The 12,363-nt window shown below is 32.5% G+C and overlaps 1 protein-coding gene across 3 annotated transcripts in view; it reads right to left on the bottom strand.

Moving 5' to 3' along the window:
• The window catches only part of NIPBL (NIPBL, cohesin loading factor), a 166,465-nt gene that overhangs the window by 58,103 nt on the left and 95,999 nt on the right, over positions 1-12,363 (bottom strand). For all 3 annotated transcript variants that reach the window (XM_006919488.1, XM_006919489.3, XM_015595321.1), the window contains one exon: positions 4,160-4,342. In XM_006919488.1, coding sequence (XP_006919550.1) covers positions 4,160-4,342 — 183 coding nt within the window. The remainder of the gene's footprint in view (positions 1-4,159; positions 4,343-12,363) is intronic.

The raw sequence follows: 12,363 nt of genomic DNA, 5'->3' as shown, positions 1-12,363 counted from the left end.
TACCTATCTACACTTAAAGATTTTTTTACATGAACTCAGTTTGCTAGTAATTATAGATATGAATGTTATGGGAATTAAACCACAGTGCATATTTCAAAAAGATATTCAGTGTCAGTAAAGATAATATCTAAACTTTAAGATTAACTAAGGCACGTAAAACAATCTGTATCTAGGATCTGGATGAAAAAACAGAAACACCTTAAAGCATTTGGATTATTGATGGGGAACAGGGCTGGGAGAAAAAGTAAACTTTTGAGACGTTGTTACAGACAGAATATGGGTAACTATGAATATCATTAATTAACAGCCAAGTTAAGCCCGCACTTTAGTTATAAATTTAACAGACTCTGATAACCTAACATCACAAGCCTACAGAAATAGAATAAACCTATATAGTTGTAAATACTCATATACTGAATTCAGTTCAACAACATGCTTGCTTACACCCAAGAAGAAAAGCTTTTAAGCTTATACATGCTATATAAGCATATATATGTATGTTACCTTGAATCCTTTCCCTATCCTTCCAGAGGTCTAATTATTCTGCTAAAGTTACCAGTACTGACAGAAGTCTTTAGGCAGAACTGGCAAACAGATCTCATCTGACATACCAACTCTGATCAACTGGTAATAGCTGCCTATAGCGTTATGTTGAGAGCAATTCTGAGCCCTGAGACAAAGTATCATATTTTGGCAAAAAAGACTGATTAGAAATATCTGTCCATCGAGGGCTGGGAGAGCAGTACAAGTGACCAATAATTATCATACTCGCTCTAGGGGTAGCACCACCAAGTTAAAACTAAATTAGAGAACTGATGTATCCTACATCTTGGGATCATACACTTGTAGTGAAGACGTGTTGCTGATAATGAATATTTTCTAGTCTGTTGATCTAAATTTGACTCCCTTGCTTTATTGCGACTGGTTTCTATTCTGAATTACTAACTATGATCAATACCCAGTACTTAAAAGACTTGAGTCTCCTACCTGGCTGAGATTTAAGGATGTCAATCTTTGGCCCACACTTTATCTATGCTTGTGTCAATGTCCTTATGTGTGGATATTCAAAGTCTATACCCTGGCTAATCCTACCCTTACATGCTGCTCCAGTTATTTCTATTTGGAATCTAGTCTGGTTTCTGGTTCTGGACACTTCTGTCCAATCTATTGACAATATGACAGAAAAAGATAATATTGTTTCCTCTTTTTGTGGTCATAGGCTTGGCAGAGCAAGACAGATCATAAAAAAGGACAAATGTAAATAGATATAGTTAAATCTTGAATTTTTTTTTTCATAATTAGGCATAGATTTGACTGTAAAATATATGAAGACATACCCTTTTATGATTAGGGTATGTTCCAGTACATTCTCTTAGTAAGGGGCTGCCTTATATATAAGTAGGTGTGTGTCAGAGAAATAGATCACTTATGGATAGCAGTCACTAAATGTTTTTTCAAGTACTGAAAAATTTATCAAATATGAGGAATGATAACAGCAAACTTGTTCAGAAAGTAGTATTCTATGACCTCAAATATGAATTTAGTCTTTCTTAATTTTAATTAATTTCATCAGAAATCCATTTTAAGCATTTAATTCTACAAGTCTGAAAAATCTTATAACTGTTAGCAAATACATACAACATGCTGTATTGGTGGTAATTTTTTTTTAAGCCACGAAGGTTTTTATCTCACATTCATTAAACATTAGGCAATTTCGATGAAAATGGGATGGAAATTAGAAAAAAAAAAATCCACTGCTATGATCATTGTGTTGTGATAAGGCTATCAGGATCCCAATTCATTATGACTAGCTTGTTCTTTCTCTGTTTCACTCATTATCCTGAAAGTAGGGGAGGAGCTTAATAGAGAGGTACATAAAATATGATTTGGGTGTTTTCCACCCTCCCTTTTCATATTTTACCTATATCTCTCTTTAGCTTCTTTAGCACCCCTCCTTCTTCCCCAGACCTTATATTTATGCTACGGCGATCCAAATCTATGTGGCCCAACTTTCAAAATTACCCCTCAATCCTTCCCTCTCTCCTTCAGCTAAACTATTTCCTTAGATTTTTGGAAAACCAATTTTATTAAACTGCAGTAAAACCTTAAGTTTCAAAAAGTTTCTCTTTAAAACAGCATAAGCTTGCTCCTTATGTACTCACAATACTTTTACATTTTGTATTGCACTATATTTTCACTACGTTACTTTTCTTGTGGTATAATGGCAATTTGGTCGACTGTCAACTGTCAATTGGTATTTTATCACTCAAATTAATGGGCCCAGAGTTGACTTTTTATATTATAGAAACCAAGAAAAACAGGAATCTACTCTCAGATCTCTTGAAAAATCCTGAAAAACTTTCCTTTTTCCTAGCAGAGGTTGAAGCTCAGGGTCTCTAACTAATGTTAGCTTTTAATATACTTAGGCATAGATATAATGAGATCCATGGCTTTAAGATGAAACTATGTGCTCCCATAAGATGAGATAATAGCTCTAAAAATAGTAAGCAGGGAAAAGAACAGCGGCTGCACTGATGACAAACATGGGGCGTTTGTGGCTCTGTCCCTCTATTTTATACTTCGTGGGTATTTCTGATTATGCTGTCCTTTCTACTTAACTGTGAGGTAACTTCTAAATTCTCATCCACTTGACAATGCAGGCGGCCACTCTCAATTAACGAGTTGAAATGTGATTTGAGATCTGCAATTAAGGAACGTCTTCTTAGCTATTCCCTTTAGAAATGGGTAATGTATTGGGTGGGTGGGGGATAGGAAGAGTGAAGAAGAGGCATGTATATAAGGGAGTCAGTTTCTGGGCCACCAGATCTCCTTTCTCCTCTCTTTCTTCAGAGCGTATGTTCCCATATGAACAAAATGTTTGATTATAATAAAAAAAAATTAACTTTAGCCACTGAAATATACTGCATGTAAATACATCTCATAATACAATTATAACAATTATACATATAATTAAATATGTCAGATTATCTTTTCTATATATTTTATTTCAATTTTAAAACTTTGTTCAGATTTGTTCAGTAATCATAGTTTACTGCTCATAGCTCAAGAGCTCACAATTTTAAGACGATCAGAGTAAATGAACATTGATTAAAAACTTTGGAGGAGGTGAAGGGCTTCCATCAGCAATATACATTTAAAAATAGCAGCATGCATCTCTCCTTCCTGCCCTTGCTGGTCACACCTCAATCTATGGACACTAGGTGGAAAAGGTAGAACACACTGGTGGTCTTCCCACTTCTTTTGGTCATAATGACTAAGTCAGTTGGCACACAAGTGAAGATCTCCCATAGTCTGTTTCCACTGAATGCCGTTTAAGTCAAACAAGGCTGCTGACCCCTCTTGGCTAGGCTCAATTCTCTTGCTCCAGAAGAAGGAAGATAGGGATAAAAGAGAAGAACTTTTTCAGTGGACCAGTAGGAAGACAGGCGAGGTATAGCAAGTCTAGTGCAAAGACAGGTGATCACAGTGTTGTAGAGAGGTAGCTGTGTAGTGAAGAAGCCAGCTCTGGAAAACAGTGAAACAAGGGAGGAATTCCAGGACACAGCTGGGCAAAAAGGAGAAGCCAGGTCCAAACCACAGAGATCAATGTGGCTAATCTATTCATAATTTAGTGACAGCATGGTTTTAAATATTTTTTCACCTGGCTATCTCCTATGTGTCCTTCAAGACTCAAATCAAGTGTCACCTCTTCCAGTAAGCGTTCCCTGAACCCCCAGTATGATTTTTGATGCCAATCCAATGTGCTCCCATAGCACCCTAGATTTACTATTATCACTATACTTTTCTCACTGTACTACAATTGTTTACATTTTTCCCCCATTAGAATGAAAGCTCTTCAAAGACAGGGGCTACATCTTATTTGTATTTTTATTCTCAGTGCTTAGCATTAGCAGGACCTCAATAAATGTTTGCTAAATACATAGAGACACATATGTGTTATCTGATGCTAATTATAGATGAAAATATTTTTCTTGGTGCCAACTGATCTCATCTTTCACACATTTTTTTAAGTATTAAGAAAAAAACTTGCTATGTGATTAAGATAAGATCACTGTATTCTTGCTAACCCAAAAAATTACGAGACAAACACATCAATCTACTTTTTAATTCTAAAATAAGAAAGTTATGTGATACTTACATTCAAAAGCTTCATCACTATCATTATCTTCATCTGAACTGATTTCAGCATATTTTGGCTTTTCATTAACTGTGCTACGCTTGCGTTTATTCATTTTCACACGTTCACAAAGTGGCATGGTGGATTCAATTTCTGCCAGGAGTTCAGGGGGTAATTCTTTTAACACTGATTGATCTATACTACCTATTAACAAAAGGTAAGAAAAAAATTTCAATCTGAAGATGTAAGGGAAATTTTAACTAAATTAACACAATAAAAATAAAATGTAAGTACTTATATAAGTTTTCTAAGTCACCTTTGTATTTTAACAAAATGAGATCATATTTACAACAGTAAGTTTTTACCTTAAACTGATAATGCAGTTTTTGTACATATCATTATATAACAACTTTAAAAATATAATAATGGGGAATTATATTGTCAGTTTTTGATATAATGCCTTCATTTGTCTGCACTGACTAAAAACTTTCTGAAACTAGATAGCCACTGGCATTATAAAGTATATTTGTAGTATGAGGTACATCTCATATTCTTGGTAGCACTCAAATTTGTTTTATAGAGATCTGAAGCAGTTAAGTACGAAAGTAATGCTATCCTTCAGTATAAATGAGAAGAATTGGAGGAAACCTTTCAAGTCCCTCTCTTCCTTTATGACCTTGGTGGTTAATGTATGGTGGCTGGGACAAGAGCTTTTTACATTTTCACCTATCAATGTCTCTTAGAGAGGTATGATAATGCCTTTAAGTATCATGGAGAATTTCTTCAAACAGATAAACCCATATATGCATTTAACTGAAAATAAGAGAAACATGAAAGGTAGGATAAATAGAACAAAAATATTTTAAAATACGTCTACAACTGAAAATAGTAAACTCAAGTCTGTTATAAAATAAGTTCATATTTTCCTATGAAAGAGTAAAGACAGGAGGAAAATACATCAACATAGTGCAATAAAAACTATCAACATAATACGACCTAAACTCTACATACATATGCACAGACACAAAAACAGTTGTTATAAGAAATAAATTAATATCTTGTTGAGAGCTAAAAAATAAAACAGCAAATTTGTCCTTGATGACTACCAGAGATGACAATTTAAACTAACTTTACTTACCCATATAAATCTTTGAATGGAAGTATAAAAATGATGTCTTATCTGCTAAATTTTAGAAATTGGGAGCAAAGAGTACTATACTGGTTTATAGCAGGGAATATTAGTAACTATAACCAACATTAATACTATAACATTCAAATGATAATAGTGCTTATGTTAAGAATAAGAATAAATCATAGCAAAAAAACCCCTGGTACCAATTAAGACAATTTCAAAGCTTTAAGAATATATAATACTAATAATTTAGGTATATAAAACAAATTATTAATCTCAGTGGAAGTATAATCCTTTTTTATTCTTCATGAAAATTTACTCAACATCACGAAGGAGTTATTTCAGTAACTTTTAGTCTTCTAACCTTTAAGAACATACATAGCAATGATTTCAGCCAACAAAGATGTAATAATCGTGACTGGTAATATTACAAAAACATCACTGCTGAGAATCCAGACATAGGTATTTGAGTTTAACTTATCTGTGTAATTTTAAAAACATGTAATATTTCTTTATTCTGGCTTTCTTAATTTAACTTTATTTTATCAGTGAGGTCTACTTTCAGAATATTGGTAGAGGTAAAAAAAAAAAAAAAAAATCAATTTTAGCTTTAGACTGTCCATATCTTCAGCCTCAAGGTAAATACACTCTGCATCTCATTTAAAAGTCCTTAATGCTCTGAATACCTCTAATTAAATATGTGGTTTTTTGATGGAAGGATCACATCTTCTAGTATATATCTTTTCCTTTCCACACGACCTATAGTATTAAGTGTGTATATACAGAAGGTCGATAAATGCTTTCTGATAAACCTAACTCTGTGGTTCAGTCTCTTATGTTCACTTATAGATATATTTCCTATACAGTTTCTGAATTGCTATATTTTAAAAACCGATGAAAATATTTCCAATATATTTTTTTAAATGGAAAGTCTTTCTTTTTTTGTACTACATGAAACACGATAATCTTTCTGGTTTATAAATATAAATAACCCAAAGAATTTGGCCTTTACTTCATCATGAGAATGTTTAAAAAGCAGATTTATGTAACTGATTATGTTCTGCTTAGATTAAATTACTATTCATAAAGTCATATTGACTTGATACTAATATCTCAGAATTAAAATTTTCCTGCAGATAAATATACAATAGATAATTAAGGATTAAGATATGTAATAGTACTTGTACTTTCTTTAAAGTGGATTATTATATCCTGAGAGCAAGGACTCTCCTTTTTCTCTTAAAAAAAAAAAAAATTCCTCACAATAGCCAAACACAGCAAATGTATGTCTTATATTTGATAAAGCAGGCATCAAGCTTTATTCAGTTTAGTCACTATAGTTTACTGTTAATTTATTCCCTAAATTAAAAAGAATACTATCAGATTTAAGAGCTATACTATTCTGTAGATCATTTTAACCTCTGTACAACTCTGAAAGTCACAGCAACATAATTCAAAGTCCAAATGTTTCATTTCTGTCCATGACCCAACTTAAAAAAAACCCAGCAATGGTAATGTCTCTCAATGTACTGTCCTTCAAAAGTGAACCCTATTTCATTTTGAATAGAAATGTCTAATCCATAAGTTTATGCATTTCTGAATTAACACATTTTCTTCCTTTTTATAAAACACTTTATAAATGGACTAACCAGGTCCCTTGATTACAAAGGGTAAGAAATAAAATGCTTAATTTTCCTACACTCATGCTTAGGATCTTTAATACATCATCAAGGATCGGATAACTGAATCAGTTTCGACAGAAATGAATAAACGCCAAGCACTTCAAATGATCTCTATGACATATTTGGTTACATTCTTTACCCTGAATTAGGAAATAATCCTTTAAATGCAAATACAATGTCTCGCTGTTGTTTAAAACACTGATATTAGGGATTACTGTTTGCTGAACTCTTCTTAAAAACTTCAGACTGCTAGTATTTTGATTATTTTTCTCACCTCATTTTTCCCATCCCAACTATTCTTTAAATCAGGTATTTGAATTCCACAAAATTTTAAGTTACTAGGTTGAGGGATAATGGCATTTAGTCACAATTTTGTGAGGTACAACACTTTCAACTTTTATAGATATACATTCTTTTAGATATAGTATACCTCTATTTCCTGGCCCTAAATAAGGTTAAGGAATACATTTACTTCTAGATGTACTTGCTCCAACTTTAGTATTCATGGATTTCTAGTATAAATCACTCATGTTAGCACATTCACAAGATTTTTAAAACCAGAAGTCATCAAAAGACTTAGAAGTCCCAAAAGTCACTGGTGTGATAACAATGTGTTTTGTTTGTTTAAAAGGGAAAATAGCCTTGAGATTAAAATAAACCACCTCAATTAATGAACTCTTTAGGAATGAAGCTTCAGACAATAGAAACCAGTCATGTTCAGAAACAAACCAAGAATCTCAAATAAAGCTCAATTTTATAAGCCATTAAAAACATCTTAGCTAAGTATAATGTAGTTCAGTCACAATTCCTTCAATAATCTACCCTATTACAGAAGAGTAGCATCAAATGAATCTTTCACTTCAATCAAGGACAAAACAAAAATTCAGTAGAGTGCAGGCCGTCTATCTGCCTCTCTTATGACCCTAAGTGAGTTAATATGGTTTGAAGAGCCATTTTTTGGTGCAAATTTCCTAAAAGCAAGTCAACTTCTTTATTTGAAGCCACAGATAGGAAGAGCATCCAAGGACTATAAATTGTGGGTGACACAGCCTTAAAAAAGGGTAACATTTGGGAGGCAAAAACAGAGAGACATTGAAAAAATGTGAGGCTCAACTATGAGACCAGGATATTGAATGCTCTTTCCACAGAAACCTCAAGGTTACCTAATCTGATGGCCGAACTAGGAGTAAAGAGGACGATGGTTCACTAGGAACCAAAATCAGCAGAAATTTGGGAACGTGTAAGATTGGTGAATAAAAGTTTTGAGGTCAAAGAACACTGACCTCAGAGGAAGAACTTTGACATGTATATTTTATCAATTATTTGGAAAGAGCAATAGAAAACTAGGAGAAAAGAGACATCACTTTCTGGAGCTAAGGTTCCTTGACTGAGTGAAAATAAGGAGAGTAAAATTCACATATTTTACAATAGATGTTAACAGTAATCAGGGTAATAAGAAAGGGATATGTTTGAAATTGAGGAGGAGGGCTTAATTTAAGACAAAAGATCAGGCAGACCACATCTTCTGGAAGAAAAGGGTCAGAAAATAGAAAGGTTTGCTTAAATACATGAAAGTGATGAATAATGAGATAATCTGGAACAAAGTTGCCTTAATTTTGGTAAGGAGGCAGAGAGCCCAGGCACTGGCTAGAAGCCAAATAAAGCTTGTTCAGGATAACAAAAAAATTAGAAAATGAAAAGAAAAAAAAAAGAAAATGAGCAGTTATTCATCTGTGGCTAGGGAGGAGTGGTTAGGGTCAAATCAAACTGCAGCTATTTTCTCTCTGATGGCCTTTGAGAAATACTCCTGAAATTAATACAAAGAATCATTACAAAATCACTATTTAAAGACATTTATAACTAATAACTGGCAAGTCTTTTTAATTTTAGCCAGCAATTTTCAGGTTGCAGATTTTGACCCATAAGCAAATTATGAAGTCAATTTTGTGGGTCTTAACCAGCAGTTGTGTTTAAAATAAAAGCAAAAATGTCAGTATTCTTCCTGTAGTGAGGGTAGAATTATGTGTGTATTATGTCATAATCAAAAAATTTTCAGTCTTTTAAGCTTTATGGTCGCCACCTCTCTCAAAATAGGAGAGTCAATTCAGATTGAAAAAGTCCTAGGTTAATCTAACCCAATGTGTGGGTTTAGCCCAATGTTTCTTAAGCTACAGGTTCAGTGAAAGATAAATAATAATTTGAATAATATTCTCAAAATTAATAAAATTGAGTTTATTCATTACAAATTGATAGACTATTATGTTGCTACCTTGTATCAGGGAAATTACTCGCCTATAATTCTGATATAAAAGTTGCCAATGTTATGTTTTTGAAGCCGTTACAATAAAACGTTGTATTACTCAGAAATTACCTTTATTTATTTTTCAAGTAAATATTTCTAAAAAGCACTGTAGCTATCTTTTTTCTTTTCTTTTTTTTTTTAACAAGACAACTTCTTGATGCATGGTATTATTGAAAAAAATCAACTTTTCCATGATGCTTTACACAATGCCTTTAGGAATTAACTGCTATATATAAGGCTGTTTGAGATGATATGAAATGACCCAGACTTTGCGAATAATTTCTTCAGGTCTGCTTGTAATTTGCTGAAATGTGTATACTCAGACTTTGCTAACAGTGTAGAAAATATAACACACAGAGTATGGTGTTCAAACCCTTTAACCCATTTATATCATTTGTGGAAAGTCATCCCAAGGAAATTTATGTAACAAAATTAAAAAGCTCCATTAAGAAAGATGTTTAGATTGGTTTTATCTATTGTAACATCAAAATGTCCAACCATAGAACACAGAAGAGTAGATCACCTTGAGGATAATTATGAATGATGTTGACACAGAAATAGTAAAAGTAAACAATGCAAAATGATAGATATGTCATGTTTATCTATGTATTTGTAACAGGAGTCAAAGGAAATCAACATAAATATATTAATTTAAGAAATTAATTTTCCTAAAGAAATACAAGGTATACTTTGGGGAGACAAGAAAAAGGTCAATGCGTGAGGGATTAGGAGGTACTTCATGAGCACAGTGGCTTTTTAACAGAGATGAGGTGGAATGAGGAGGGAAAAGTGGAGGATGCAAGACAGGAGCAAAGAAATAGGAGTTGGAAGCCAGGAGGAGTAAGTTTGGGGAAGTGTGAGTAGTCTGCTCTGGACAGAACAAGATACTTAAAAGATGAAGTAGGTAAGCCTGTAAAAGTAGGCAAGGTTCATACATTACAGTCTTTTTGAGTGACAGAATCAAAAAGTTACTCTAGCAATACTTTATGAAATGGGTTGGAAGGGGGAGACATAGAAGGGAAGAGCTATTTGATATGTCTATGTGAAAAGGTATGGAAGAAGTGTATTATGATTTAACCATTTTTGAAAATAGCTAACATCACTATTATGTATTTATTAAACTTTAGGAAGAACTATTTAGCTCAAATACTATTAACTATTTAACATGTTAAGATCATCTAGAAAATAAAAATATGAAATCAGGGTCAACAAAATTCACACCTTGATATTTGTTATTTAAGTATTTAATCAATCTGATCAAGTATTAAATTGTATAATTAGTTACTCAACTGACTACTATTACATTAGGCTGAATGTAAAGAATTTTAGTAACATCTATTTTATAAAATTCTAGAAAAACATTTTCCAACAATGCAAGGAATGGCATATTTTCTGATTACATTCTTACCATACCCATGGCTATAAAACAATGTTTAACTTTAATCTAGTCCCACGTTACTTCTTCCACATTGCACTATAAATTAGCCAAATGTTTAAGTTCTCTAAACTTATTGCGCTTTTTCCTTCTGCCCTTGTACTAAAAAATGCCACATAATCCACTATTCATTTTTAGTCACACAGCACTCTTTTTCCTTAAGGATACAACATTGTCACTGTATCTTTAATTACCCATATCCTCCACAAGATCATAAACTTGATAAAGTCACAGATTGTTTGCAACATCTAGCAGACTGTATGGAATGTTGAAAATGGCCCAAAATATTTATTGATGCTTAATGTAATGATCAGAATAAATCTGTGGTCTTCCAAGAAACTTTTCCAGCTGAAATTCTTTTTAAAATCCTAAAAGTAATTCTTAGTTGTTCTATATTGATAATTACAGAAAAGTTTATCCACAAAGTAAAAAGGAAAGATTTCAAATTGACATGTGATAAGTAGAAAATGTTGTAAAGGCAATTTAAATCTGTTATATATTTAAATTTATTATATTAATTAAATATTAATACATATAACCCCACTGTAGATAAATAAGTACTCACAATATTAAATATCCTACTAAAAGATATTTGGCTAACTTAATATTACGTTTATAAATATTGGATAAGAACTAGAAAAATAAAACTAGACCAGTCTTTTTATACACATATTAAATACTTAAATGGCTGTGGAAAATGCAAATTTTAGGTCTCATTCGCTACTGAATAAACAATCTAGTTATTAGATACATCTATATAAAATTTCAACTTAATATCTTAATCAGGCTCAGCATCTGTTTTTGCCCCACAACCTGTTTTTAGATATAAAGGTTTATTAGAATACAGCAACACAATCATTTGCATGTTGTTTATGGTTGCTTTTGTACCATTAATGTTAGAGACAAGTGGCCCATAATGCTTAAAATATTTACTATCTGTGCCTTTACAGAAAAAGTTTGCTGACCTCAGACCTACAGCATGTCATACTTTGTTTAAAATGGAACAAAGCAAGGAATATGCAAGGAATGGCATACTTTCTGATTACATTCTTACCATACCTTGCAAGTGCAGAAATAAAAGACTACAAATAGAGAAGATCAATTAAACAAAGCTGTTTTTTTTGGGGAAAAAAAAAAAAAAAAGACAAACTTTTAGCTAGACTTATCAAGAAAAACAGAAAGAGAACTCAAAATTATAAACAAAAGAGTAGACATTGCAACTGGTGCCACACAAATACAAAGGCTCAAAAGAGATTACTAAGAGCAATTATACATTAACGAATGGGACAACCTAGAAGTAGACAACCTATCAAGACCAAATCATGAAGAAATAAAAAATCTGAACAGACCAGTTACTAGGAGATTGGATTAGTAATTAAGAAAACCTCCCAACAAAGAAAAGCTCAGGACAAGATAATTTCACTGGTAAACTCTACCAAATGTTTAAAGAAGAATTAATACCAATTCTTCTCAAACACTTCCAAAAGAAAAGTGGAGAAAACTCTTCCAAAAAAAAGTGGAGAAAACACTTCCAAATTCATTTTGCGAAGCTAGACAGCAAAACAAGGCCACTACAAGAAAAGAAAATTACAGGCTGTTAACTCTTATGAACATGGATCCAAAGTTCTCAACAAAATATTAACAAACTGAATTTAGCAATACAGTAAAAGGATC

The sequence above is a fragment of the Pteropus alecto genome, unplaced genomic scaffold, assembly GCF_000325575.1.
Source record: "Pteropus alecto unplaced genomic scaffold, ASM32557v1 scaffold338, whole genome shotgun sequence".
Lineage (NCBI taxonomy): Eukaryota > Metazoa > Chordata > Mammalia > Chiroptera > Pteropodidae > Pteropus > Pteropus alecto.
Note: the sequence above shows the minus strand (reverse complement) of the source record. Positions and strands in the feature narration are given on the sequence as shown.